The following is a 23,654-nucleotide window of genomic DNA, read 5'->3' as shown; positions in this document are numbered from 1 at the left end:
ATGTCTCCTGGATGCTTTCCTGGCCTCGGAACTGAGGCTTTCCAAAGCGTGTCATTGGGTGTGGAAGTTTCTGGATCAAGCTGGGCTAATTTCTAGGTCTGTGTGGAACTCAAATCTCTTTTATCTTTAAATTCTCCTGACTTGTGCTTCTTCTATTGGTCAACATCTCTCTCCATTACTTGACAGTTTCCCTTCCCAGACATTCCAAGTTGACCAGACGAGCAGAAAGTCCAGGCCATGGTTCAACGTAAGCCAAATCGGATTTGGTAAATAGGAGAGGAAGCAGAGAGGCTGGCGAAGGCAACTGATTCCTGAGAGCCAGCACGTAGCCCTTCCTCACTGACCAGTGCTGTGCTCAGCGGGCACACGTGGGTATGTCCATACCTGTCACCCACCAGGTGCCGTCTGGAGAAAGAGAAGCTGGGAAGGAATTTCTCGTTTGGGTCCCAGACTTGGGCATGAGAGCTTCAGGAAAAACTTTCTTAGCGTTTTCCCAAACCTGACAGATAATCAGAAATTAATTAAAACAGATTTTTAAAATTTTTTTTTTAATGTGGAGGGGTGCAGAAAAAAAAAACCAAACCACTCAGAGATCTGAGCTTTCCTTTCTGCTGCAGATTTTTAACTTTCATGTGAATTGTAACAGATACACAGAAAGGTATAAAACACAGATGTGTATCGGAATTTATTAAGACGGTTCTCAGTTGCTATCGCTGATCGGTCCGAGTGGAAATGCTCCAAGGACTTCCAGCGGCTAATTTTTTGAAAAGTAGATCATGGAACAAAATCAACACTCATGGTAGCCACAGTCAAGAAATCAGCACATGTGTTGCTTTGTTGTCTGCTGTAAAGGACCTCTTTAAAGAGCAAAAATACTAATTTAAGGACTAAGGTGCACCTGACCCAAATCATTGTGTTCTCAGTGACTCATACGCATGTGAAAATTGGACAGTAAATAAGGAGCACCAAAGAAGAATCCAAGCCTTTGAGCTGTGGTAAAGAATGTACACTTTTGAGCTGTGGGGAAGAATCTATGTCTTTGAGCTGTCGTGTTGTCAAAGAGTGTTGACTATTCCACAGACTGCCAAAAGAACAAGTCTGTCTTGGAGGAAATGCAGCCAGAGTGCTCCTTAGAGGGCAGGGTGATGAAACTTTGTAGTGGGCATGTTGTCAGAAGCACTTGTCCTTAGGAAAAAGAAAGGGTAAGTTAAAGAGAGGACCCTCGTGCACCAGGTTGACAGAGTTGACTGCAATCTTGTGGGCTTGAGTAGAGAGGAGATTGTCAGGATGCCACAGGGCAGAACGTGATTTTGTCAGTTGTTCATAAGGTCACTGTGAATTGTAGTTGACTCAGTGGCACCCCTACCAACAAAAACCAACCAAGTAGACGGAACCTCTTAACTTTTTGGTGAGCAGGAAATCCAAACACAGATGTACTAAAGCAAAATACATTTTAAAAAAGATGCCTGCGTTCTTACCCCCGGGACCTGCCCTCTTGGTCTTCTCCCTTCTTACCCACTCCCTCTTCTAGGGATGTTCATTGCCCTGGCTTTTGAAAAAAAGAGTATTTTATTATGCTTCAGGTGAAAGTTTACACAGCAAATTAGGTTTCCTTTTAACAAGTTTAACAACCTTGTGTTGTCTCATGCCATGGATTATGCGCTTTAGAATATGTTTGCATTCTTGTGATTTCCATTCTGTTCTGTTTTCATTGAGCTAGCCTCCTTCTCTTTCCTTGTTGGATCACCTTTGGTTTTGGGTAAATGCTGATCTCATATAGTTGGTTACTTAACGGAGCGCAAGGTTCATGAATGCTATTGTTTATTTTATTATATGTTAATTTATTATTAGGGAGCTCTGGTTACCTAGTGGTAAGATCTGTGCTGTAATCCCAAAGGCACGTGGTTCAAATCCACCAGCTGGTCCACAAGAGAAGGATGGGCAGTCTCCTCCCATGTGATTAACTGCCTCTGAAAATCTGCTGGAGGGTCAGCTATGGGTCAGCTCTGGCTCGGTGGCACACAACAACGACAACAACAGTTTATTATTTGACTGAAAGATGACCTGCCCAAAAAGGTTCAAGTCCAATTTCAGAAGTTAGGGCAGTCGTCTCAGGGCTTCCTCTAGTTTCTGGTGGCCTTTTTCAGAGATGTGAGTTTTGTTTCACATTTTTCTCCCATCATATGTGGGGTCTTCTATTGTCTTTATCGCCAGTCAGAGATGGTTGCCATGGGTAACCAGGTATCATCTACTCTTTCTGCTCCCAGGTATGAAGATGCGGTAGCCTGCACGATTTGTCCCGTGCACTGATTTCTTCCCTGCGTGTTCGGTTTTCTTTCCTCTCTTTTGCTTCAGACAGGAAGAGACTAAGAGTTGTATCTTTGATGGCATTCGTAAGCTTTTAAGACCGTAGACGCTACTCACCAATCTAGTATGTAGAATGTAATCCTTGTGAACTGTTATGCCAGTTGACGCATTTGTTCTGTGAGGCTCTAGTCGCAGGCCTTCTGACCAGTGACGAAATCCCACAGATTGTTAGGCTTTGTCTAGGAAGCCATAACTTCCTGCTGTGTGGTTAGTTATAAATGTGGATGAACACATATACACATATGCCTGCAGAGTATGCCTAAATATGCACGTGTATTTTATTGTAATTGAGATCATATACAACAACAATTTGCCAGTTCAACTCTTTCTCTTTTTTTTTACATTTTTTTTTTAATTTTATTTTTGTGTGTGAGTGTACCGTCAAATCAGATCTGACTGGTACAGGAGGAGATTGTCCCTCCTTTTCCCGGCAGAGCATCTGGTGGATTCGAACCGTGTGCCTCTGGGATTATAGTTGCAGCTCCTTGCCACTAGGCCACCAGAGCTCCCCTAGTTCAACTCTTTCTATAGGTTTAATTCAGTGCAATTGATTACATATTCTGAAATAGTCACCATTCTGACATGTTTGGACACTTCCTTGTTTTTCCCTATAGTTGTTCCACCTAGATTTAGAATCTCTAAACTTTTTTTATTGTTTTTCATTGTTTTTGGTCAAACATTCTCCTAGGTTGTATAGCCCTGGTGTGTCCACTTGCTGTACAGAGGTAGCTCGTGGTTGCTGTGAAACTAAACACTGGCACTGATGTGTCAAATGCGATAAATGGTTGCCCATGATGGACGGTGTTGGGTGGAGCTCCCCGATTCAAACAAGCTCAGAAACAGGAGTGGCATCCAATTCCATAAATAGCTTGATGAAAGTCACACAAGTGTCGAGAGCTTTTGTTCATAAGGTCGCTATGGGTTGCCTATGACTCGACGGCACTTAACAACAACAAACTTGAATATGTTTCAGTTTTGCATGGTTTTGAACCTTACAAAAACGAAGTCATGCTGTGTGTATTGTTTTGTGGGACATCCATATTCTTGTCACTCACTTTCATTCCTGAATAATACTCCATTGTATGAGTGTAATGAATATACCACTGTTTATGTGTTGTTGGTGTTGATAAACAGCTTGTCTCCAGTATTTGGTTGCTGTGAATAACATTGCTGTAAGCATCCTTTATATACATTCTGGTGTACAAGGTGTCCCGCTACACAATGCAACAAGATACTGTCAGGTCCTGTGCTGTCCCCAAGATAGAGCAGCGGGTGGAAACCTGTTTAGCAGAAGAGTAACTGTCTTCTACTGACTGTGGTTGCTCAGCTGAAGTACATTGGCTGAAAGTAAACCTAGGTTTCCTGTGCTGAACCACCAATGAAATGCCCACGAATCCATACTTAGAGGAGTGGGATTGCTAAGAATGGAATATATGCACCTTCCGTGCATTGCTGTACAGAGGTAACTCGTGGTTGCTGCGATGCTAAACACTGTGACACTGATGTGTCAAATGCGAGAACATGGTGGACAGTGTTGGGTGGAGCTCCCCAACTAAAAAGCAGGAGTGGCTTCCACTTCCAAAATAGCTTGCCTCCGGAAACTCTGCACAATGCTCAGGTCTTTTGTTCATAGGGTCGCTATGATTCGTCTACGACTTGATGGCACTTAACAACAACAACAGTGGTAAGGAGTTGCACTGCCAACCCAAAGGCATGCAGTTCAAATCCTCTAGCTGCTGCTCAGAAGAAAGACAGGCAGTGTCTTCCCACATGATTCACAGCCTGTGGAGATTTGCTGGAGGGATCAGCTAAGAGTTGATTCTTAACTTGATGGTGCGTAACAGCAGCTGCTCTATGAGATCATTTCAAAACTGTTTTTCAGAGTGGTTCTATCCGTTTACACACCTCCTGACCCTGAGGTCAGGAAGACTCTGTATGATTTCCATCGTAGTCCAGGGAGCTCTTGTGGCCCGGTGGGTAAGTAGTTGTGCTGCCACCTCAAAGGCACACAGTTCAGATTCACCAGCTGCATGATGGACGGTCTCCTCCCATACAGTTTACTGCGTCTGAAAACCAGCTGGAGGGTCAGCTAAGGGTTGGTTCTTATTCAAGGGCAATGAGTGAATAAGTGAGTATGTGTAACCTTGGTGGCACTGTGGGTGTAGTATTCGGCTGCTGGCCAGTTTGGCAGTTTGAGCAAGTGCTCTGTGGGAGAACGATGAGGCAGGGTTCTTCTGTGATGATTCCCAGCCCTGCAAAGCCAGGGGCTGTTCGACACTGTCATGCAGGGTTGCTGTGAGTGGACCTGATGCAGCGCCAGTGGGTTTGCTGTGTTTGGGTTAGTGGGTATCCCATGATGTGTACTGTTAACTTTTTTCTAGTCACTGCTGAGGATAAGCGTCTTTTCAAACGTTTACTAGACATTTAAATGTCTTCTCTTGTCTCTTCAAATCTTTGGCTCCTTTTTTGAAGGTCTATCTGTCATTTTCATATGAATTTTAGAAATTCTTCCTAGATCTTCCGAATGAATCCTTTATTGACTGTGTACATTGAAAACATGTCCTGTTCTCTAACTTAACCTCGCATTTTTTTTAGTACATCTTTAGTTGAACAGAGATGCTGAATTTTAAGCTAGTCCTTTGTCAGGCTTATTTTCATGGCTAGTGCTTTTTGTGTCTTGTTTAAAAAGAACTCTTCCTACTAAAAAGTCATGACATTGTTTTCATGTTATCTTTATAGATTTGCCTGCCAGTTAATTTTTGACAAAGTCACAGATACAGCTAACATTTGTGTTATATGATGCTTATCTATATAATGGAAGGAAATGTAGGTGAACATTTTTTTTCCAACTTAAGCTCATGGGCCCCTGTAATTACTCCACCAGTCTCTTGAAATGAATTTTATATTATTAAATCAGTATCTTGTAGAGAATCTGAGATACTTTTTACAATTAATGTCTTAACAACGAGAGAGCTCTGTTGGCCTAGTAGATAGAAAGATATGCTACCAAGCCTACCAAGCCATTTTAATCTGTGGCACCCAGGTCTGCTTTTAATTGTTTTTGGGGAAACATTTTTCTAAGTGGTATAGCACTGGTCAGTCCATTTGCTGTACAAGGGTAACTCGTGGTTGCTGTGATGCTAAACACTGTGACACTGATGTGTCAAATGTGATAATGGTTACCCATGGTGGACAGTGTTTGGTGGAGCTTCCCAATTAAAACAGGCTTGGAAGCAAGAGAGGCATCCACTTCTATAATAGCTTGCCTCCAGAAACCCTATGAACATGGAGAGAGGATGAAAGTTGTACAAGTGCTCAGGTCTTAGGTTCATAGGGTTGTTATGAATCGTTACTTAACAACAACAACACAATGTCTTAACATAAAAATACTGGATGATATTGGCTGAGATTGCATGACATAGATTCATTTGCAATCTTTTTTTTATTGAATCTTCCAGTCACTGAACATTTATATATTTTCATATATTTCGTTCTTTCTTCATTTTCTTAGGATTTCTTAGAGTTTTTTTGCACAGAGTTCTTACATATCATTTGTAAGATTTATTTCTAGAAACTTGCTATGTTTTTTATCCTATTGTAAATGGTTCTAATTTTTGTTTCACTTTCTGTTTTTACTAGTGAATACAGATAGAATTGAGTTCAAGCCCAATAAACATGCTAATTTTTTCAGACGTGAAGTCTGATTATTTGTGAGGAATGACATTTGTTTCTCTATTTCAGAGTCTTTATCTTTTATATGTTCTTATTGCCTCAGTGTCCCAGTTCACACCTCTAGTCTTCTATATAACAGGTGATGATAACAGCAGTTTACTTGATTTTTCAAAGAAGCTTGTCCACCTTTTTTGCCATTAGAGATGTTTGCTCTAAATTTCTTCTCATTTTTCCTTCCCAGATTAAGAATGTTTTCTTCTTAATTTTCCATTTCTTTCTGATTATTGATGAATGCTGACTTTTTATAATTGATGAGTGCAAGTACTTTTCCTGCATATATATTGAGATAATAGTATAATTTTTCTCCTTTCACATGTTAACATGATACATGTATTATCTGAATTTTAGAGTGTTAGACCCACCTTAGAATCACCCACTCATTGCTGTCACGTTGAAACCAACTCATAGCTGACCCTCGAGAGGGTTTTCAGAGGCTGTAAATGACTTAGGAGATTTGCCCGTCTTTCTCCCAAGGAGCCACTGGTGGATTCGAACCGCCAGAGAGGTGTGATTTTGGGGTTAGCAGCACAGCGCCCTATGGACTGTACCACCAGAACTCCCTCATCTTAGAAAAGTGGTTCCCAAACATGACTGATAATACAAGTGACACAAATAAAAAAATCTGTTTTGAAGTCTAGATCAAATTGGGGCAAATACTATTTTAAAAGTCTATGAATGTAGAAAAATGAGACTAGCTATTGTTATTGCTAATAACAATTGTTATTACTAATATTGTCTACCTATTTTTGTTTGTTTGTTTTGTTTTCTATCTTATTAAAAAGATAAATAATGCTAGGGAGCTCTAGTGGCAAGAAGCAGCACTGCAATCCCAGAGGTACTTGGTTCGAATCCACCAGATGCTCTACTGGAGAAGGAGGGACAATCTCCTCCTGTATCAGTCAGATCCGATTTGATGGTACACACACAAAAATAATAAAAAAATAAATAAAAATGATAAACAAAACTATGCAGATTAAGTTGATGGCCCTTGTCCTTCTTCCTCTTTGCATTTTCAGTCTCACCCACTCCCTCCCTGGGGAGCTTTCTCAGTCCTAATAACTTGTATAATCTATTATTTTTTTTTAAAGCTTCATTATTTTTTATAAATATGTAGTTGTTGCTGTATACTGTAGAGTCAGAATCGACCCATAGCTGACCCTCCAGTGGCTTTTCAGAGGCACTTAATCCCACGGGAGGAGATTGCCCATCCTTTTCCCACAGAGCAGCTGGTGGCCTCGAACTGTTTGCCTTCAGAATTGCAGCACAGCTTCTTGCCACGAGGCCACCAGAGCTCCCTACATACTATATTTTAGTTTATAATATAAATACATAGTACATATTCTGAAGCTTCATCTGACACACTTTGGACATGTTGTAAGGAGGGACCAGTCCTTGAAGAAGGATGTCATGCTTGGGAGGGTGGAGGGACAGTGCAGGAGAGGAAGACCTTCGATGAGATAGATTGATTCAGTGACTGGGGTAATGGGGATAGACGTGTCAGAGACAATAAGATCGGCACAGGTTAAAACAGAGTTTAGGACTGTTGTACATAGGGTCGCTATGAGTTACAGGCAACTTGATGGCACCTAAGAACAGCAACAACATTACTAGATAGACCTAATAATAGGGAGCTCTGGTGGCTTAGTGGTAAGCAGTTGTGCTGCCACCTCAAAGATAAGCAGTTCTAATCTACCAGCTGCTCTGCAGAAGAAGGATGGGCAGTTTCCTCCCGTGTGATTAACTCTCTCTGAAAGCTAGAGGATCAGCTATGGGTTGGTTCAAACTTGACATACACAACAACACCACCTTATGTAACAGAAGTACATGCTGCCTCTTGGATGAACCTTGGAAACATGATGCTGCGAGTGAGCTACCAAAGAGTAAGTACTATGTGATCTCACGTCTGTGAAGTATTTACAGTAGTCAAGTATATAGTGACCAACGTTTGTTAGTGGTTGCAGTAGGTGAATGGAAGTGAGGGGACAGAAGGGCTCACTGCTTAGGGGACATCAGCTGCTTCTGTTAAATTGAGCTGCTTCTGATAAAAACATTGAGAACTGACCCTGACCGCATGGACCTGAACAACATAATGGACATAATGAATGTCACTAACTGCATGTATGGGGATTGTTAGTCCCTCGTTTCACAGCATAATGAATGAAGAAAAGATAGACGCCATCAAGAATGTCATTTTAAGGGAGCTCTGGTGGCCTAGTGGCAAGAAGCTGTACTGCAGTCCCAGAGGTACACAGTTCAAATCCACCAGATGCTCTACTGGAGAAGGAGGGACAATTTCCTCCTGTACCAGTCAGATCCAATTTGACGGTACACAAAAAAAATAATAAAAAAATGTTAAAAAGAATGTCATTTTACTTGAATCTACAATCAGTGCCCATGGGGCAGCACTCAGAAATCAAATGATATATTTCATTGAAAAAGGCCTTTTTACAATATCAGGAATAAAAATGTTACTTTGAGGAGTGAAGAGTGCCTGATCCAAGCCCTGATAATTTTCTAGTTACCTCATGTGTATATGAAACCTGGGCAAGGAAGAAGGAAGACCGAGGAATTGATGGGTTTGAAATGTGGTGTTGGCAAAAAATATTGAGTGTACCATGGACTAACAGAAAAAAGGGACAAACCTGTCCTGGAAGAAGTCCAGCCAGAAACCTCCTTAGTAAGGAGGATGCCAAAAATTCACTACACGAACTTGAAACATGCTGTCTGGAGGGCCCAGTTTCTGGAGAAAGACATTGTGCTTGGTAAAACAGACGGTCAGTGAGGAGACGACTTTGAACCACATAGTTGACATACACAGTAGCTGCAGGATGGGCTCAAAGATCGGTGATGATGGGGACGACACAGGATCAGGCAGTATTTCATTCTGTTGTGTGTTGATGCCACCTAACACTTCTACAGTTTCCTATTTCCATTCCTTAGCAGCAACCACCAGTATAGAAATCTGACATTGGTACAAATGTAGATAAGTCCAAATCTTTCCCCACCAAGCACTAGCAAGCTCTTGGGCTGTTCTCAATTTCATAGTAGATACAGATGACAGTGTGTACTGGAGATATCATGCAGATTGCCCCACCATAGTTCTGTTGTACTGATGTATTTCATTCAGTGGGTTTCTTATTTCTGGATAAGCATTCAAACTTTCTACTCTTTCACAGTTCCACTCAGTGCTATAGTGAACAACCCTCTGTTATCTTTGTGACTATAGGCAGTGGCATTTCCAGGTTAAAATGCAGATAGATAATCCAGACAGTCTCCCCAGTGTCAACTCACTTAGTAGTGATCCAGAAAATGTGTTTCCCTCACACGCAGTCAGTGCAGTGTTTCCACTCATTCCATCACTTCGGCTCCCTTACTCTGGGCATATTTTAGGAGAAACTAGTCCTTGGAGAGACAAGTCATTCTGAGAAAGGTAGAAGGTCAGAGAAAGAAAAAAAAGACCCTTGACGAGAAGGATAGGACAAGTTCAGATCCCTTGTTCCGAGGGTGGTTATCAGTCAGGGTTGACTTGATGGCACTTAATAGCAAAATAAAACCACTTGAAGTTAAAAGTGCTATCTCTTTGCCTTCTCCCCTCGATCCCGTTTCTTTTATCATGAATGAGGTTGAGTTCTGTTTGTGCCTTTTGTCCCCCCTTTTTTTAATGTTCTTGTTGAGTGCTTTTCAGACAATTCAGACTTATAATAACCCCGTGTGACAGAGGAGAACTTCCCTCATGGGATTTTCCAGACTGGAATTTTTATAGAAAGTGATTGCCCGCCATGTTTCCTGTGTGGCAGCTGGGTGAGTTTGAACTGCCGACCTTTTAGTTGTCTGTTTCTAATTGGCTTGGAGGAGCTTTGTACATATTAGGAATTAGCTCTTTACTTGTGGTATATGTATTATTAGAAAGGGAACTCTGGTGGCCGGATGGATAAAGGATTGTGCTGCTAACCTAATGTTAACCCAGGGGTGTACAGATCGAATCCAGTAGCTACAACCATGTGAGAAAGAAGGAAGTTCTCCTTCCACTGGATTCAGAGCCTCTGCAAACCCACCAGAGGGTCAGCTGGGAGTTGGTTCTGACCTGATGGCACATCTCACACACACACACACACACACACACACACACACACACACTCTTGTCTTATAGTTTTGCCCAATGTATTACCTGATGATTTTCTCTCCTCCTGATGTTTCTCTTTTTCTGAAGTCTTGTTTTAAAACCTTTTCTTTCATGGCCTCTGGATTTTGTGTCAGACTTCAAAGGACCCTTCCATGCCAGAATCTAAAACCTATTTCCCATGTTCTGTTCTAGCAGTTTAATGTTTTTCTTTCTAATAATATGATTATTTTTTATTCATCTGGAATTTATTTTGATGTAATAAAAGGATAAGGATCCAACTTTCCCACACCCCTCTGGCTGGCTCTCTAATCAGCCTTTTAAAGATTTATTTAATCATCTATCTTTTTCTTTCTTTTTTTTAAAATTTTTATGCTTTCTTTTCCTTTTTTTTTAAATATTTTTTATTATTTGTGTGTGTGTATACCATCAAATCAGATCTGACTGGTACAGGAGGAGACTGCCCCTCCTTCTCCAGCAGAGCATCTTATAGATTCGAACCACATATCTCTGGGATTGCAGTGCAGCTTCTTGCCACTAGGCCACCAGAGCTCCCTCATCTATCTTTTTCTTGAAGAGAGGGTTTTTGTTTGTTTCAGTCTGAAATACCATTTTATTTGACATTTTTAAAAAAGAATGAAAAGACAAATGTTTTAAAGTTGAAAATCACCAGAAGTATCACAAAATCCAGAAAAACAACATCATACTTTTATCAATGAGTTGTCTGATACCCCTTCTGCGTGTATCTTGCTCTCAGGATCTCCCACTGTCCACCACCCTTTTAAAATATATTATTTGATAAATTTACAGCAAAGTTCACTTTCTGGTTTTGGAAGTCTGAGTTTTGATAAATGTGGATAGTTGTATGAAGATACAGAACAACCTCTTCACCCCAGATATTTTCTGGTGCTGCAGGCTCGTTACAGACAAGTTTCCCACACCCACCCGGTCAGCTAGCTGTGCCCCGCGGTCTGAGGTTCTGAGGGCAGCCTCTTCGTCAAGAGTGACAGGAAGTGATTCTAGTTCGAGGCAGGTTTGGGAACCATCTCCTGAGGATATTACGTCTCATGTGGCAGGAGTCCGCTGCACCCCTGGTCTTGCTTGCTCTCTCTTTGTAGAAATAAGAGCTGTGAGTGAATGAGAATCTGACAAGTAAAGTTAATGGCTAGCACTTACTCTAGAACAGAGACTCTGAACACTCAGTGTGTGCATCTCGATCTTAAGGTTGCATGAGGTGACCTGTCACATCTGCTTTACAAATGAGGAAACTGAGGCTGGAAATTGGAATTCTGTTTTTTTTTTCCAGTGGGTTCTCTCTCTTTATTTGAATAAGTTTATTAGATAAGACTAATCTTCAGGTAATAATAAAGACTCTTTGAGAACCAAATGTTTACACTTCAAACTGGCTGTAGAAGTTAGATTGATTTCCGTGATCTTCACATAAGCCCCTGCCACTCATTACGTTCAGTTTATGCTTTTGTTCTTGGGAATGAAGTTCGGAGTAATGCATGATTATGGTGGGGGTTATTTTTAAATTGTAGTGTAGTTTTATCCTATGAGAAAAATTTAGGAATGATTACTGTTAGTTCTAAATCTGAGGTGGATTTCAAACCTTAGAATAAATTTTTGAGGTAAGAAGACACTTCCTACAATTCCTTATAAAAAGGTTAGAACATCCAGGAAAGGAGCTGAAACATTTAATAACTGAAGTCTCTCTTTAGTATCTTCACTTCGAATCCATTGCTTTAATTTACAGGGTTTTTTTTTTCTGTTATAAAATCTCCATTTTATTGCTCCTCACTCCCCTCAAAAAAGTAAAAGCAATATGCCAAGTTCTTTATTGGTTTCATTTCTTGCATTTGAAATACTCTTCAATGACATCCTTGGCCTGTGATTCTTTGCCATAGTCCTTAACAACTACAGGTTGTCATTTGTATGTGGGTAAATGAAGGGTATTCTGGTTATCAGCTGCAATTAAGTCTTTTGCCTGAAATCACACCCCTAAGGAACAGGAGAGCCAAGACTTGGACCCAGACAGGCCAACGGTAATGCCCTTATCTCATTGCTGTTGAATGTTATCAAGATAGTTTTTTGTTCTTAGTGACTCTGTGAGAGGTATCTTTTAATCTTTATCAGAGCAGATAACCAGGTCTTTCTTCCAAGGGCTGCTGGTGGGTTCAGGCCAAGGGCTTAACCATGAAGCCACCAGGACTCTTCCCTTATAGGTCAGTCGTGTTCTTGTGTGTCATGGAGTGGATTCTGACGCCTAGTGATCTTTCAGGACAAAACAGAACTGCTCTGTAGGATTTCAAAGGCAGAATCTTAGGGGAGTAGTGGCCCCATGATACTCAGAAGCTTCTCCTAACAGAACTTGAGCCTGGGAAATGGGTGTTCTTGGGCCAGGGGTGGTTTGGAGCACACCGAGTGAGCCCTTCTCCTGGGATGGGCAGGTGAAGGCCGGGCTGGGACAGTATAGGGAGGCCTGGGCCCACTCCTCCTCACTGACCACACCTTTCTTCCTCCGTGTGCTGTACAGAGCCTCCTCTGTTTCTCTCCATCTGAACTCCTGTCGCCTCCTCTGGCTTTGGAGTACCTGGCTCCTCTGACTTCTTCCTAAGCTCCCACCTCTTCTCTGTCTCACCTCAGCGCGGTAAGAGGAACCGGACTCTGGGCCTGGGGAAATCAGTTCTGGAGAATGGACTCTGTGAGGGTGGGGTCCAGTCCTCTCTGCCTCCTGGGGGTGGACTGGCTTTAAGAGGCACCCAAAAGTGGGATTCCACTTGAGTTCCTAAGCCAGCAGGCATTGGTTATGGGGGCTACTTTAACTGGTTATAATATGCATCCAGGAAAACATGAGGATGGTGGAGTGGATTCCCCAGAAGGAATCCACCTGTGTAACAAAACATAGTGCTGCCAACAGCCTGCAAGTTCTTCTCCAGACTCTTTCCCAGTCACAAGGTGCATGGTGATTGAGTGGCTCAACCAGCAGGGTCTAGGGACGCAGCATGGCACGGCCCTGGGGTTCACGGGGTCCTGTGATCTGTGGTGCAGTCCTGCCTGGGTGTCTTGGAGAGGAGCACCTGCCTGGCAGCTCTGAGCAGCTGTGGCTTGTGGTGTGGTACAGAGATGCCTGCGGCCTGGGGGCACAGGGATGCGGTTACGTCTGTGGTCAGGGTGACGAGGGGTCTTTACTCCAGGTGTCCACACTGTTGCCACTGCAGGCCTCCGGAACGCCCCTCGCTGCTGGGCGGTGATCCAGCCCCTGCTGTGCGCTGTGTACATGCCCAAGTGTGAGAATGACCGGGTGGAGCTGCCCAGCCGCACCCTCTGCCAGGCCACCCGCGGCCCCTGTGCCATCGTTGAGCGGGAGCGGGGCTGGCCCGACTTCCTGCGCTGCACCCCCGACCACTTCCCCGAAGGCTGCCCGGTGAGTGTGGGGCAGGGCCGTGGTCCAGGGAGGGCGGTACCAGGTACAGGGCAGCTGGGCCCAAGAGGGTCAGGGAGGCCATGGGCTCCTCAGGCCACAAACCTGGCTGCAGCTTTTGGGCTGGGCCAATCTCCCAGTGGCTGTCGGGATTTGCAGATGACTCGTGGCTATTTTAAGCATGTACTCTGTTAGGTGTCGGACACTACAGAAGTCCTAGTTGACAAGGACTTGTCTCTAAAAGGTTCAATTCTGTTTGGGAATCAGCTGCGTAGATGTAGAACAGTGAAGGGCTGATATGGTTCTGGGTGATGAAAGACCACAGTATAATAATGAATAATAATCATAATAATAGTGACAATACTTATTATTTACTGCATGTCAAATTCTAGTATAAGCATTTTATATAGTCATTTAATCTTCAAATAGCACTGTAATGTAAGTACTGTTATAATGGGGAAACTGAGATCAAAGAAGTCAAATAGTTCACCCAAGGTCACAAAACCAGTATGTGGCGAGGCTGGGAAGCAAACCCCGGAAGCCTCTCACCCTGAGTCCCCACCCCCTTTTGTTACATTGTCTTCTCCTCCCACCTCCGTGATGCCAGAATGAGGTGCAGAACATCAAGTTCAACAGCTCGGGCCAGTGCGAGGCCCCGTTGGTTCGGACGGACAACCCCAAGAGCTGGTACGAGGATGTGGAGGGCTGCGGGATCCAGTGCCAGAACCCCCTCTTCACCGAGGACGAGCACCGGGACATGCACAGTTACATTGCTGGCTTCGGCGCCGTCACCGGCCTCTGCACACTCTTCACCCTGGTCAGCCGAGGGCCCGCTGTGGGCAGAGGGCAGGGGACGGGGTGGGGGGCACAGCAGCCAGGAGACCTTCTCAGCCTCAAGAGTGGGAGGAGGGCCAGGGGAAGGGTCATGAGAAGGGGAGTCTGGGAGATTCTAAGGAGCTCAGGCAGCATAGCATATAATCTGTTAGGCTGCTAACAGGTCAGAAATTCCAATTCACCAGCCACTTCAGGTGAGAAAAGTGAGCAGTCTCCTTCCATCAAAATTTACAGCCTTGGAAACCTGAGGGAGAGTTGCCACGAGTGGAATTGGCTTGATGACAGCGTGTTTGGGAGTTCAGGGTAGTGCAGAGAGCTAAGTGGCTGTGCTACTAATGGAAAGGTGGGTGATTTGAATCCTTGTTGAGATGCCGCAGAAGTAAGGCCTGGTAATCTGCTGCTGGAAGATCACAGCCATGAAAAAAACTTGTGAAGCTCAATTCTGCCCTGCACATCGGGGGTCACCCCGAGTCACAATTAACTCAGGACCAACTGAGGGGGTCAGACTAGGGTGTCTGAGGCAGCAGCATAGCCCGAGCCTCACAGCATAGCCCGCTTCTCTCGCCAGGCCACGTTTGTCGCTGACTGGCGGAACTCGAACCGCTACCCTGCTGTGATTCTCTTCTATGTCAACGCGTGTTTCTTTGTGGGCAGCATCGGCTGGCTGGCCCAGTTCATGGACGGTGCCCGCCGGGAGATTGTCTGCCGGGCAGACGGCACCATGAGACTTGGGGAGCCCACGTATGTGTCTTGGGGACCCAGAGGCAAGGTTGGGAGAGAGGGGGCTGCAATGCATGTTCAACACTGACTGGTGAGGGAGGCCTGAATGTGAGATTGTAGGACAAAACTACATGCATAATAGCCCAGTCATTGATCATTCGTTATGGTGCCTTGCGTGCAAGATCTCAGCATTTCATTTCCCCGTCTGAGACCTTGGTGCCTTGTACCTGTCCCAGTGGACATCTTCCAAGTCCTCTTTACATCTGACCCAAGTCCTGTCTCCAGGGAGGGAGCCCAGAGTGAGGCCCCCAGGTGACACTGTCCCACATGTCCGCAGCTCCAACGAGACCCTGTCCTGCGTCATCATCTTTGTCATTGTCTACTACGCCCTGATGGCTGGCGTGGTGTGGTTCGTGGTCCTCACCTATGCCTGGCACACCTCCTTCAAAGCCCTAGGCACCACCTACCAGCCTCTGTCGGGCAAGACCTCCTACTTCCACCTGCTCACGTGGTCGCTCCCCTTTGTCCTCACTGTGGCCATACTCGCTGTGGCCCAGGTAAGTGACCGTGGGGGGCTGAGGTCCTGAGGGTGATGGGCTTGGCTCACAGGGAGAGTGAACACCATGCCCCGCCCTCTCCTGCTGCAGGTGGATGGGGACTCCGTCAGCGGCATCTGCTTCGTGGGCTACAAGAACTACCGCTATCGTGCCGGCTTCGTGCTGGCCCCCATCGGCCTGGTGCTCATCGTGGGGGGCTACTTCCTCATCCGAGGTGAGCAGAGAATGGAGAATGTACAGAGCACCTCCTGAGGGTAGACAGGAGCTGGGCCATCGGCCAGTCCATCTGGGTCTGGGTGCAGACGAGGAGACACCCCCTCTAGGTGGCCATAGCAATATGGACGCTTAGTGTGGAACCAATACTTTTCATGCTGGTCAGAAAAATACACCCCTTTCTCTATGCCTTGTGCCACGGCTTAAGGCTTTTGTGGAAACCATTTCAAAAGCCCTCCCCTGTCCACACAGGCCAGCTCAGGGAATTTGGTCAGGTGTAGGGTGTGGAGTCTGTGTGCACCTGAGTTTTGTGTCTAGCGCCATTCTTTAGGGATTCAATTCTCACTTCCACAACACAGAGTTCTCATTCCACACACCATTCTGAATTTCCCAATGGCCACCGACCATCTCCACCATAAGCCTCTATATCCAGGTAGCTCATTGCTGCTGTGTTGTTCATAAACTTCTGTTTCATTACCCTGTGCTCTTAGCCTTCTCTCTGTTCAGCCATGGCTTGTCCGTCTCTGTGGTGGTGTGTTTGAGTCTTTGGTGTCTGACTGGGTGTGTTTAAGTCTCTGGTGTCTGTCTTGTGTCTCCACTGGCCTGTACAGTGGCCACTAGTCACTTGGGACTCATAAGTACCTGAATGAAACTCATCCAACCTAAGCCAGACTGTAAATGCCAAATGCCCACTACCTTCCAAGGACTAAGAACAGAAAGAGGTGTAAAATAGCCCAATCATCTATCATGGTGATTATGTGGTGGTCATATTGGGGATTTATTTGGTTTATGGACTATATTAAGGTTTCATTGTTCCTTTGTGTTTTGTTAATGTGACTATTGGAAAATTTAAGTGGCTGTGTGTGTGTGTCTCCATCTTGGTCTTGCTGTAGCAAGTGGATGATTTTAACACAGATATCTATGTTCTCGTTGTGTAGGCGGCTAGAAGTCCAAGCTCAGGACCAGCTCTGGGAGAAGGTTTTCTCTGTCAGCTGTAGGGCAAAGTCTTTGACATCACTTTCGTCCTGGGTCTAGGAATATCTTAATGGAGGACCCCCTGGTCCAGAGGACAAACTCTGCTCTTGCTCTTCTTTCTCTGTGCTAGTAGATCCCTCTGCTCTCTTTCCTTTTCTCTCTTGTAAGATAAAAGGTGATGCAGGCCACACCCCAGAGTTGTGACATAATTAAAACTGTTACAACCCATCCTAAGTCCCTTAATACTGCCTTCCAATTGTTTGATCTCATAAGATCATCATTACATAATTGTCAAACTACTGAGAACCATGGCCCAGCTAAGGTGACAAATATGGGAAACCAGTTCAATTTATGACATTCATGAATGACCTTGACCTTGAAGACTTGCCTAGAGCAGCTGGATCCCATGTAAGTCAGTCTCCCCCTCTTTTTCTCTCAATTGTCAGTCAAGGTCCTTTTCATCACCCTAGTCCAGGGACAGTCTCTACCAGCTGACTATACATTCCCCCAGTGTCTCCAGTTCCCTTCAAAGAAGGACAGGAGTCACCAGACCCAGGATTCTAGGACTCCTCAGACCCTCAACCCCACATTCCCCAGTATATGGCCTCACTCTTGCTTGTGGCCTCACCCTTGCTAATATCTAAGGTCTCCCTCCATTAGGAGTCATGACACTGTTCTCCATCAAGAGCAACCACCCTGGTCTGCTGAGCGAGAAGGCTGCCAGCAAGATCAATGAGACCATGCTGCGCCTGGGTGAGTGGGCATCCGGTCATGATCACAGTGAAGGGTAGCGGTGCCCCATGAGGTCAAATCTTAGGAAGCTGCTTCATCTTGGAAAGAAGACCAGAGCTCTGTCTTCTCCTGTGATGCGGTCGGAACAGCTGACCTTCCGATTAGCAGCCAGGCTCTTCAGCAGTTGCACCACGAGGGCTCCTCCACTTGATAAAGTTGCCATCAATTCAGTCCAATTCCTAGAGGCCCATGTGTTTCAGAGTACAGCTGTCCTCCATAAGGGTTTCAGTGGCTATGGCCCTTCCAGTGTAGAAAGGTTGGCTAGTGTTCTGAAGTTCTTCTGGGTACATTCAAGCCACCCCGACTTTTCGGTTCGTGCCCTAGTGCTTGGCACAACCCCACTGCCAACGAGCCAGTTCTGACTTATAGTGACCGTGGTGGACAGAGGAGAACTACCGTGGGGTTTCCTAGGCTGTAATCATTATGGAGACTGATTGCAACATCATCCTCCCACCAAGCAGCTGGTGGGTTCGAACAGCCAACCTTTTGGTTACCAGCAAAGCACTTAACCACTACACCACCAGTGCTCCTTGCTCGGCATATAGTAAATGCTTACTGAATGACTGTATTTTCTCGGCTTCCACAGGCATTTTTGGCTTCCTGGCCTTTGGCTTTGTGCTCATCACCTTCAGCTGCCACTTCTACGACTTCTTCAACCAGGCTGAGTGGGAGCGCAGCTTCCGGGACTACGTGCTGTGAGTGAGGGCCGGGCGCTTGGAGGCAGAGGCTGTGCGCCTGAGACGAGTTGGAAGGGCAGGCTCCCATCATGCTGTGCAGCAGGAATCCTCCGAGTTCCCAGCCGCAGCCAGCAGATTGTCTTCCTCGTGTGCCCAAGACACTGTTTGCTCTGTAATTTGCCAAACGTGGCAAGCAGCCTTCAATTTCTGCTCAGCTCCACCCAGCCCTCTGCATGCCCGTGGCCCATGTGTGTAACTTAAAGCCATTTCGTGTTTTGGTTTCTCTGGGCCCAGAAGTCACTCTCTGAATCTGCTGTTTTACAGAGTGTACTATAGAGTCCTGAGTGAGAGGCATTGTTTTCCTGGCAGGTAGTAACACTTCCTGTTTGCTGGCTTTGCCTGTGCTTTCTTGTGTCTGAGGATTAAGGCATCCATACAGCCAGGAGAAGTGCAGCACACACCTGCTGTTACCATTTTAACCAGTTACTGACATGTAATATAGCATCGGATTGAAACGGACTCAGAACTGACCCTCCAGCAGACTTTCAAAGGCAGTAAATTGCAAGGGAGCAAATTGCTCATCTTTATCCCATGAAGCAACTGGGTGGATTTGAACCATGTCCTCTTGGGTTGGTAGTGAAACTTCTTAACACAAAGCCACCAGAGCTCCCTAGCTACTGTCAAGTTGTTTCCAACTCTGAGCAGCCCCATGGGCACAGAGTATACCTGTGATCTGCTGGTTTTCGTGGCTGCAAACTTTCAGGATCAGGTTGCCAGGCCTTTCTTACAGTGCACCTCTGGGTGTGATCAAATTATGAAGACTTTTGGTTAATAGCTGAGTGCTCATTTACTTGTACGACCCAAGACCTCTAGGATGGCACTTATGATGCTCATTAAAAATGGACACCGGTACTCTTCCTCCTGTCTTTCTCGGTGGTCCCAGGCTGTAGGGCCATATTCCTAACAGTGGTTGTAAATCGAATTACTGGTGAAGCTCTCAAACATACAGAAGGGAGCTAGGCACCTCCCCTGACTGATTCTGACTCGATAGTCTGGGCTGAGCTGGACCAGCATCAGTGGCTCCTTAAAGCTGCCCAGTGATTTCAGAGAGCAGCCGGGGCTGAGAATCTGCTGTGGGGCTTTGCTTGTCACAACCCTTTTAGAAAGTCCGGACTCTGGGGGCCCTGATGGCCTGGTCTGTCTACTGTCCTTCACCCCAGGTGCCAGGCCAACGTGACCATCGGGCTGCCCACCAAGAAGCCCATCCCTGATTGTGAGATCAAGAACCGCCCAAGCCTTTTGGTGGAGAAGATCAACCTGTTTGCCATGTTTGGCACTGGCATTGCCATGAGCACCTGGGTCTGGACCAAGGCCACGCTGCTCATCTGGAGGCGCACCTGGTGCAGGTGGGGCACACTGCCAGCCTTTCTGATCTCCTGTCTGCTCTGCCCTAGGCTCCCCATTTTCAGAAGTCTGTACTTGGAACTTGCACCACCTTGGGTTGCACGGACTCACCTGAAACCCTTCCCAGTAGCTCGCCACTGCCCCCTGGTGGCACGTTCTGTCCTTGAGGGAACTGACTCCGCTGCTGGGGTTGGGGGTGGGGGGATCTTCTAAGAGTGTTTGAGAACCTGGCACATAGGACCCCTGCCTTCCCAGACCATTGCATTGCAGAGAAGACGGGTTTCTCAGCATTCTTGAGGGACTGTAGTCCCCCTGGAACCTCTTTCCCCAGAGGGATGGGTCACTGGCTGCTCTCCCTCCTGACCCTCTCTCCTCCCAGGCTGACCGGGCAGAGCGATGATGAGCCTAAACGCATCAAAAAGAGCAAGATGATCGCCAAGGCCTTCTCCAAACGGCGAGAGCTGCTGCAGAACCCGGGCCAGGAGCTGTCCTTCAGCATGCACACGGTCTCCCACGACGGGCCTGTGGGTGAGCTCGGCCTGTCCCTGCCTCGGGGCCTGCTGGCCCTGGATGACGGCTGTGGGCGGGGCTAGGGGGGAAAACACTGCCTCCTCGCTCACAGTCTCCTTCTCAGGCCCTCTCCATCCCCTGGGTCGGCTTGCTGGTCCTATACTGTAAATATATATATACACACACATATATATACATACATACATATATACACACACACACATACTGTAAATAAATATATAAAAATATATATACACACACACATATATACACTGTAAATATAAACATAAATATATATACACTGTAAATATATAAATATATACACACACACTGTAAATACATATATTACAACACTGGCGAGTCAGTGTTTGTGCAACCTTTATCAGAAATCACTGGCAGATTTCGCATCTCCAAAAACTAGAACTCAGGGATTTTTCCATGTTCAGCTTTTTGAGGACATGCCAAACTACCTTCCAGAGTGGTTGGACCATTTTACAATCCCAACACTGTATTAGAGTTTTCTATCTCTCCACATCCTTTCCAACATTTATTGCTTGCTGTCCTTTTAAACTTTGTCACTCTGCTGGGGTGGTATCTCATTGTGGTTTTGATTTTGCATCTCTCTTATTGTCTGTGATTTTGAGCATTTCTTCATGTGTCTTTTGGCCATCTGAGTGTCTTCCTCTGTGAAAAGTCTTTCCATGTCTTTTGCCCAACTTGTAATTGGGTTATTAATCCTTTTTTTTCTTTTTCTTTTTTTTTTGGTAGAGGCCTCATAGGATTCTGTAAACTTTTGTTTTGAGATCCTTATCTGAGATGACATTGCCAAAATTTTTCCCCCCAGTCAGTAGGTTTTCTTTTCACTCTATTGGAAAAAATTTTTGGTACACACAGAGATTAATTGTTAGAAGGACCCATTCATCAATTTTATCCTCTCCTGGTTGTATATTTCTGGCTGTATTTGTCAGCCTTTTTATACTATGGGCTAGACCCAGCTATTCTACCACTTGGAATAAATGCCAAGCAAATTAGAACTGAGATACAAATGGAGATTTATACATCGCAGCATTACTCACCATTGCAAAAACATAGTAACAACCCAAATGTCCAACCACAACCGAATGGATTGAGAAATTGTGGTACATTCACATAATGGAATATAATGCAGCAATAATTTAAAACAATTCTATATATAACTTGGGAGGGACTGGAGAGAATTATGCTGAGTGAGTTAACTCAGTTTCATAAGGACAAATACCATTATTGTAGAAACAGATGACTATTTAAATATCTCTGCGGATCCAAGGCGGGGAAGGTTATGAGCAGAACGGTGAGGATGGGCAGGGGGATCATAAGGTTGTACAATTTGATGGGTGGAGGGCGGGGTGAGTAAAGGAAATGGGAAAGATCCAGAGGGATCTGGAAAGGCAGGGTAATTCTGGGCATAGTTTACTGTTGATTGTAAAATATAATGAATGGGGATGATTGTATGAAACAGTATGTGAATGAAGGATAGTGTGAAACACAATGTGTATGAACTTTGTAAGCAAATCAATATAATTTTTTCTTTTTTTATTATTACTACTAAAACCCCTAGAACTCAGAGCTTCCTCACCGGTGACCCTCCCACTTGGAGGTGCTGGCCCTCTAAATGCTGCCTCAGCTTTCTCTCTCTCATCTTCTACACTTGCTCTTCTCTGACTAGAATCAGTCAAGGTTTAAGGAACCAGATTTCTGGCACCTCTCTTCACCCTGAGGAGGAAATCACTGTGATACCACGCCCAGCAAGCATTCTTTCCAGGACAGAGCAGGCACACTGTTGCCAGATGAGGGAGGTGCCACCAAGGGACTGCCCTTCACTTTTATTTTACTCCATCCCCACAGCAGGCTTGGCCTTTGACCTCAATGAGCCCTCAGCCGACGTCTCCTCTGCGTGGGCCCAGCATGTTACCAAGATGGTGGCTCGAAGAGGAGCCATCCTGCCCCAGGATGTGTCTGTCACCCCCGTGGCGACTCCAGGTGTGAGGATTGGGGATTCCTTAGGAAGAGGGACTTTCCTGGCAGCAGAGGAGGGAGCTGTCCTGGAGGGTCCAAGGAATTGGGGAGGACCCAAGCTGAAAGAAGGGTGACTGTGAGAAGGGTGGTGTGGGGGGAACAGGGCCCAGGCTTAGTCCACACCTCTCCCGCCACCAGTGCCTCCAGAGGAGCAAGCCAACCTGTGGCTGGTGGAGGCCGAGATCTCCCCAGAGCTGGAGAAGCGCCTGGGCAGGAAGAAGAAGCGGAGGAAGAGGAAGAAGGAGGTGTGCCCACTGAGGCCACCGGCTGAGCTGCCCCACCCGACCCCCGGCCCTTCCTCCAGCGCCGTCCCTCGACTGCCTCAGTTGCCAAGGCAGAAATGCCTGGTGGCCACTGGGGCCTGGGGAGCCCCGGAGCCCTGCCGCCAGGGAGCCTGGACCCTGGTCTCCAACCCCTTCTGCCCAGACCTCCAGGACCCGTTCCTGCCCAGCGCCCCGGGCCCCACGGCCTGGGCTCAGGGCCGCCGGCCAGGCCTCGGGCCCATCCACTCGCGCACCAACCTAATGGAGGCAGAGCTCCTGGATGCAGACTCGGACTTCTGAGGCTGAGGGGCAGGACCCAGGACGAGACGCTGCTCCTGCAGAGCTCTTCCCAGGACCTGGGCACTCACTGCCCTTCACAGAGGGGCTTGAGGCAGCAGGACTGCAGGGGGAGCCCCGCGTGGCTGTATCTCCATGCATGGGACTTGCCCTGGCACTCGGGGCCCCCTTTCTGCCCACCAGCGGGGGTCTGGCTGGTGCGGTTTCTGAACAAGCTGAGCTTGCCAGGGGCAGGAATGGCCGAAGCAGATGAAAGACCCAAATGGGCAGTGTTGACCTGGTGGACAGCCAGGCCCGTGCCCAGCAGATGGAGGCCAGCTGCCCTCTTCTTTGCCAACCAGTGCCCTTTCTGGCACTTCCAGACCAAAAATCAGTTTACTATGCCCTTTGTCTAATGGGGCAGGGCACCTTCTTCCTCTTCCCTGTGGCTGTAGGACTGGGAGCTCTCTTGGGAGGTGCCCGGCTGGCCTTTCCCTAGGCCAGTGGCCCATCCCCTGCTCAGTCGCACCCTCCTTCCACATTTCAGTTCCCCGGGCAGCCTGCTCTGGTTTCCTGTTTGTGGGTCGGAGCCCAGGGCTGCAGCACTCCTTGTCCCTTACCTCACCTCCTCTGCTGCTGGGCTCTCTCCTGGAGAAAGAAGGACAGACAGACAGATACCTGGTAACAGCTCTTCACGTCCACCTGGTGCGGGGAACCTTCACCTTTGAGGAACTT

The 23,654-nt window shown here is 46.3% G+C and overlaps 1 protein-coding gene across 1 annotated transcript in view; it reads left to right on the top strand.

Annotated features, from left to right (window-relative positions):
* SMO (smoothened, frizzled class receptor) overlaps window positions 1-22,943 on the top strand; it is a 30,867-nt gene extending 7,924 nt beyond the window's left edge. The window contains exons 2-12 of the mRNA XM_006896046.1: window positions 13,441-13,646; window positions 14,251-14,460; window positions 15,046-15,218; window positions 15,535-15,754; window positions 15,845-15,968; window positions 17,603-17,695; window positions 18,321-18,429; window positions 19,632-19,817; window positions 20,195-20,343; window positions 22,210-22,344; window positions 22,519-22,943. Coding sequence (XP_006896108.1) covers window positions 13,441-13,646; window positions 14,251-14,460; window positions 15,046-15,218; window positions 15,535-15,754; window positions 15,845-15,968; window positions 17,603-17,695; window positions 18,321-18,429; window positions 19,632-19,817; window positions 20,195-20,343; window positions 22,210-22,344; window positions 22,519-22,943 — 2,030 coding nt within the window. The remainder of the gene's footprint in view (window positions 1-13,440; window positions 13,647-14,250; window positions 14,461-15,045; window positions 15,219-15,534; window positions 15,755-15,844; window positions 15,969-17,602; window positions 17,696-18,320; window positions 18,430-19,631; window positions 19,818-20,194; window positions 20,344-22,209; window positions 22,345-22,518) is intronic.
* Window positions 22,944-23,654: the final 711 nt, after the last annotated feature.

The sequence above is a fragment of the Elephantulus edwardii genome, unplaced genomic scaffold, assembly GCF_000299155.1.
Source record: "Elephantulus edwardii isolate Elephantulus edwardi_28Jun2011 unplaced genomic scaffold, EleEdw1.0 scaffold00181, whole genome shotgun sequence".
NCBI classification, from domain to species: domain Eukaryota; kingdom Metazoa; phylum Chordata; class Mammalia; order Macroscelidea; family Macroscelididae; genus Elephantulus; species Elephantulus edwardii.
This window is presented reverse-complemented; position numbering and strand designations above follow the sequence as displayed.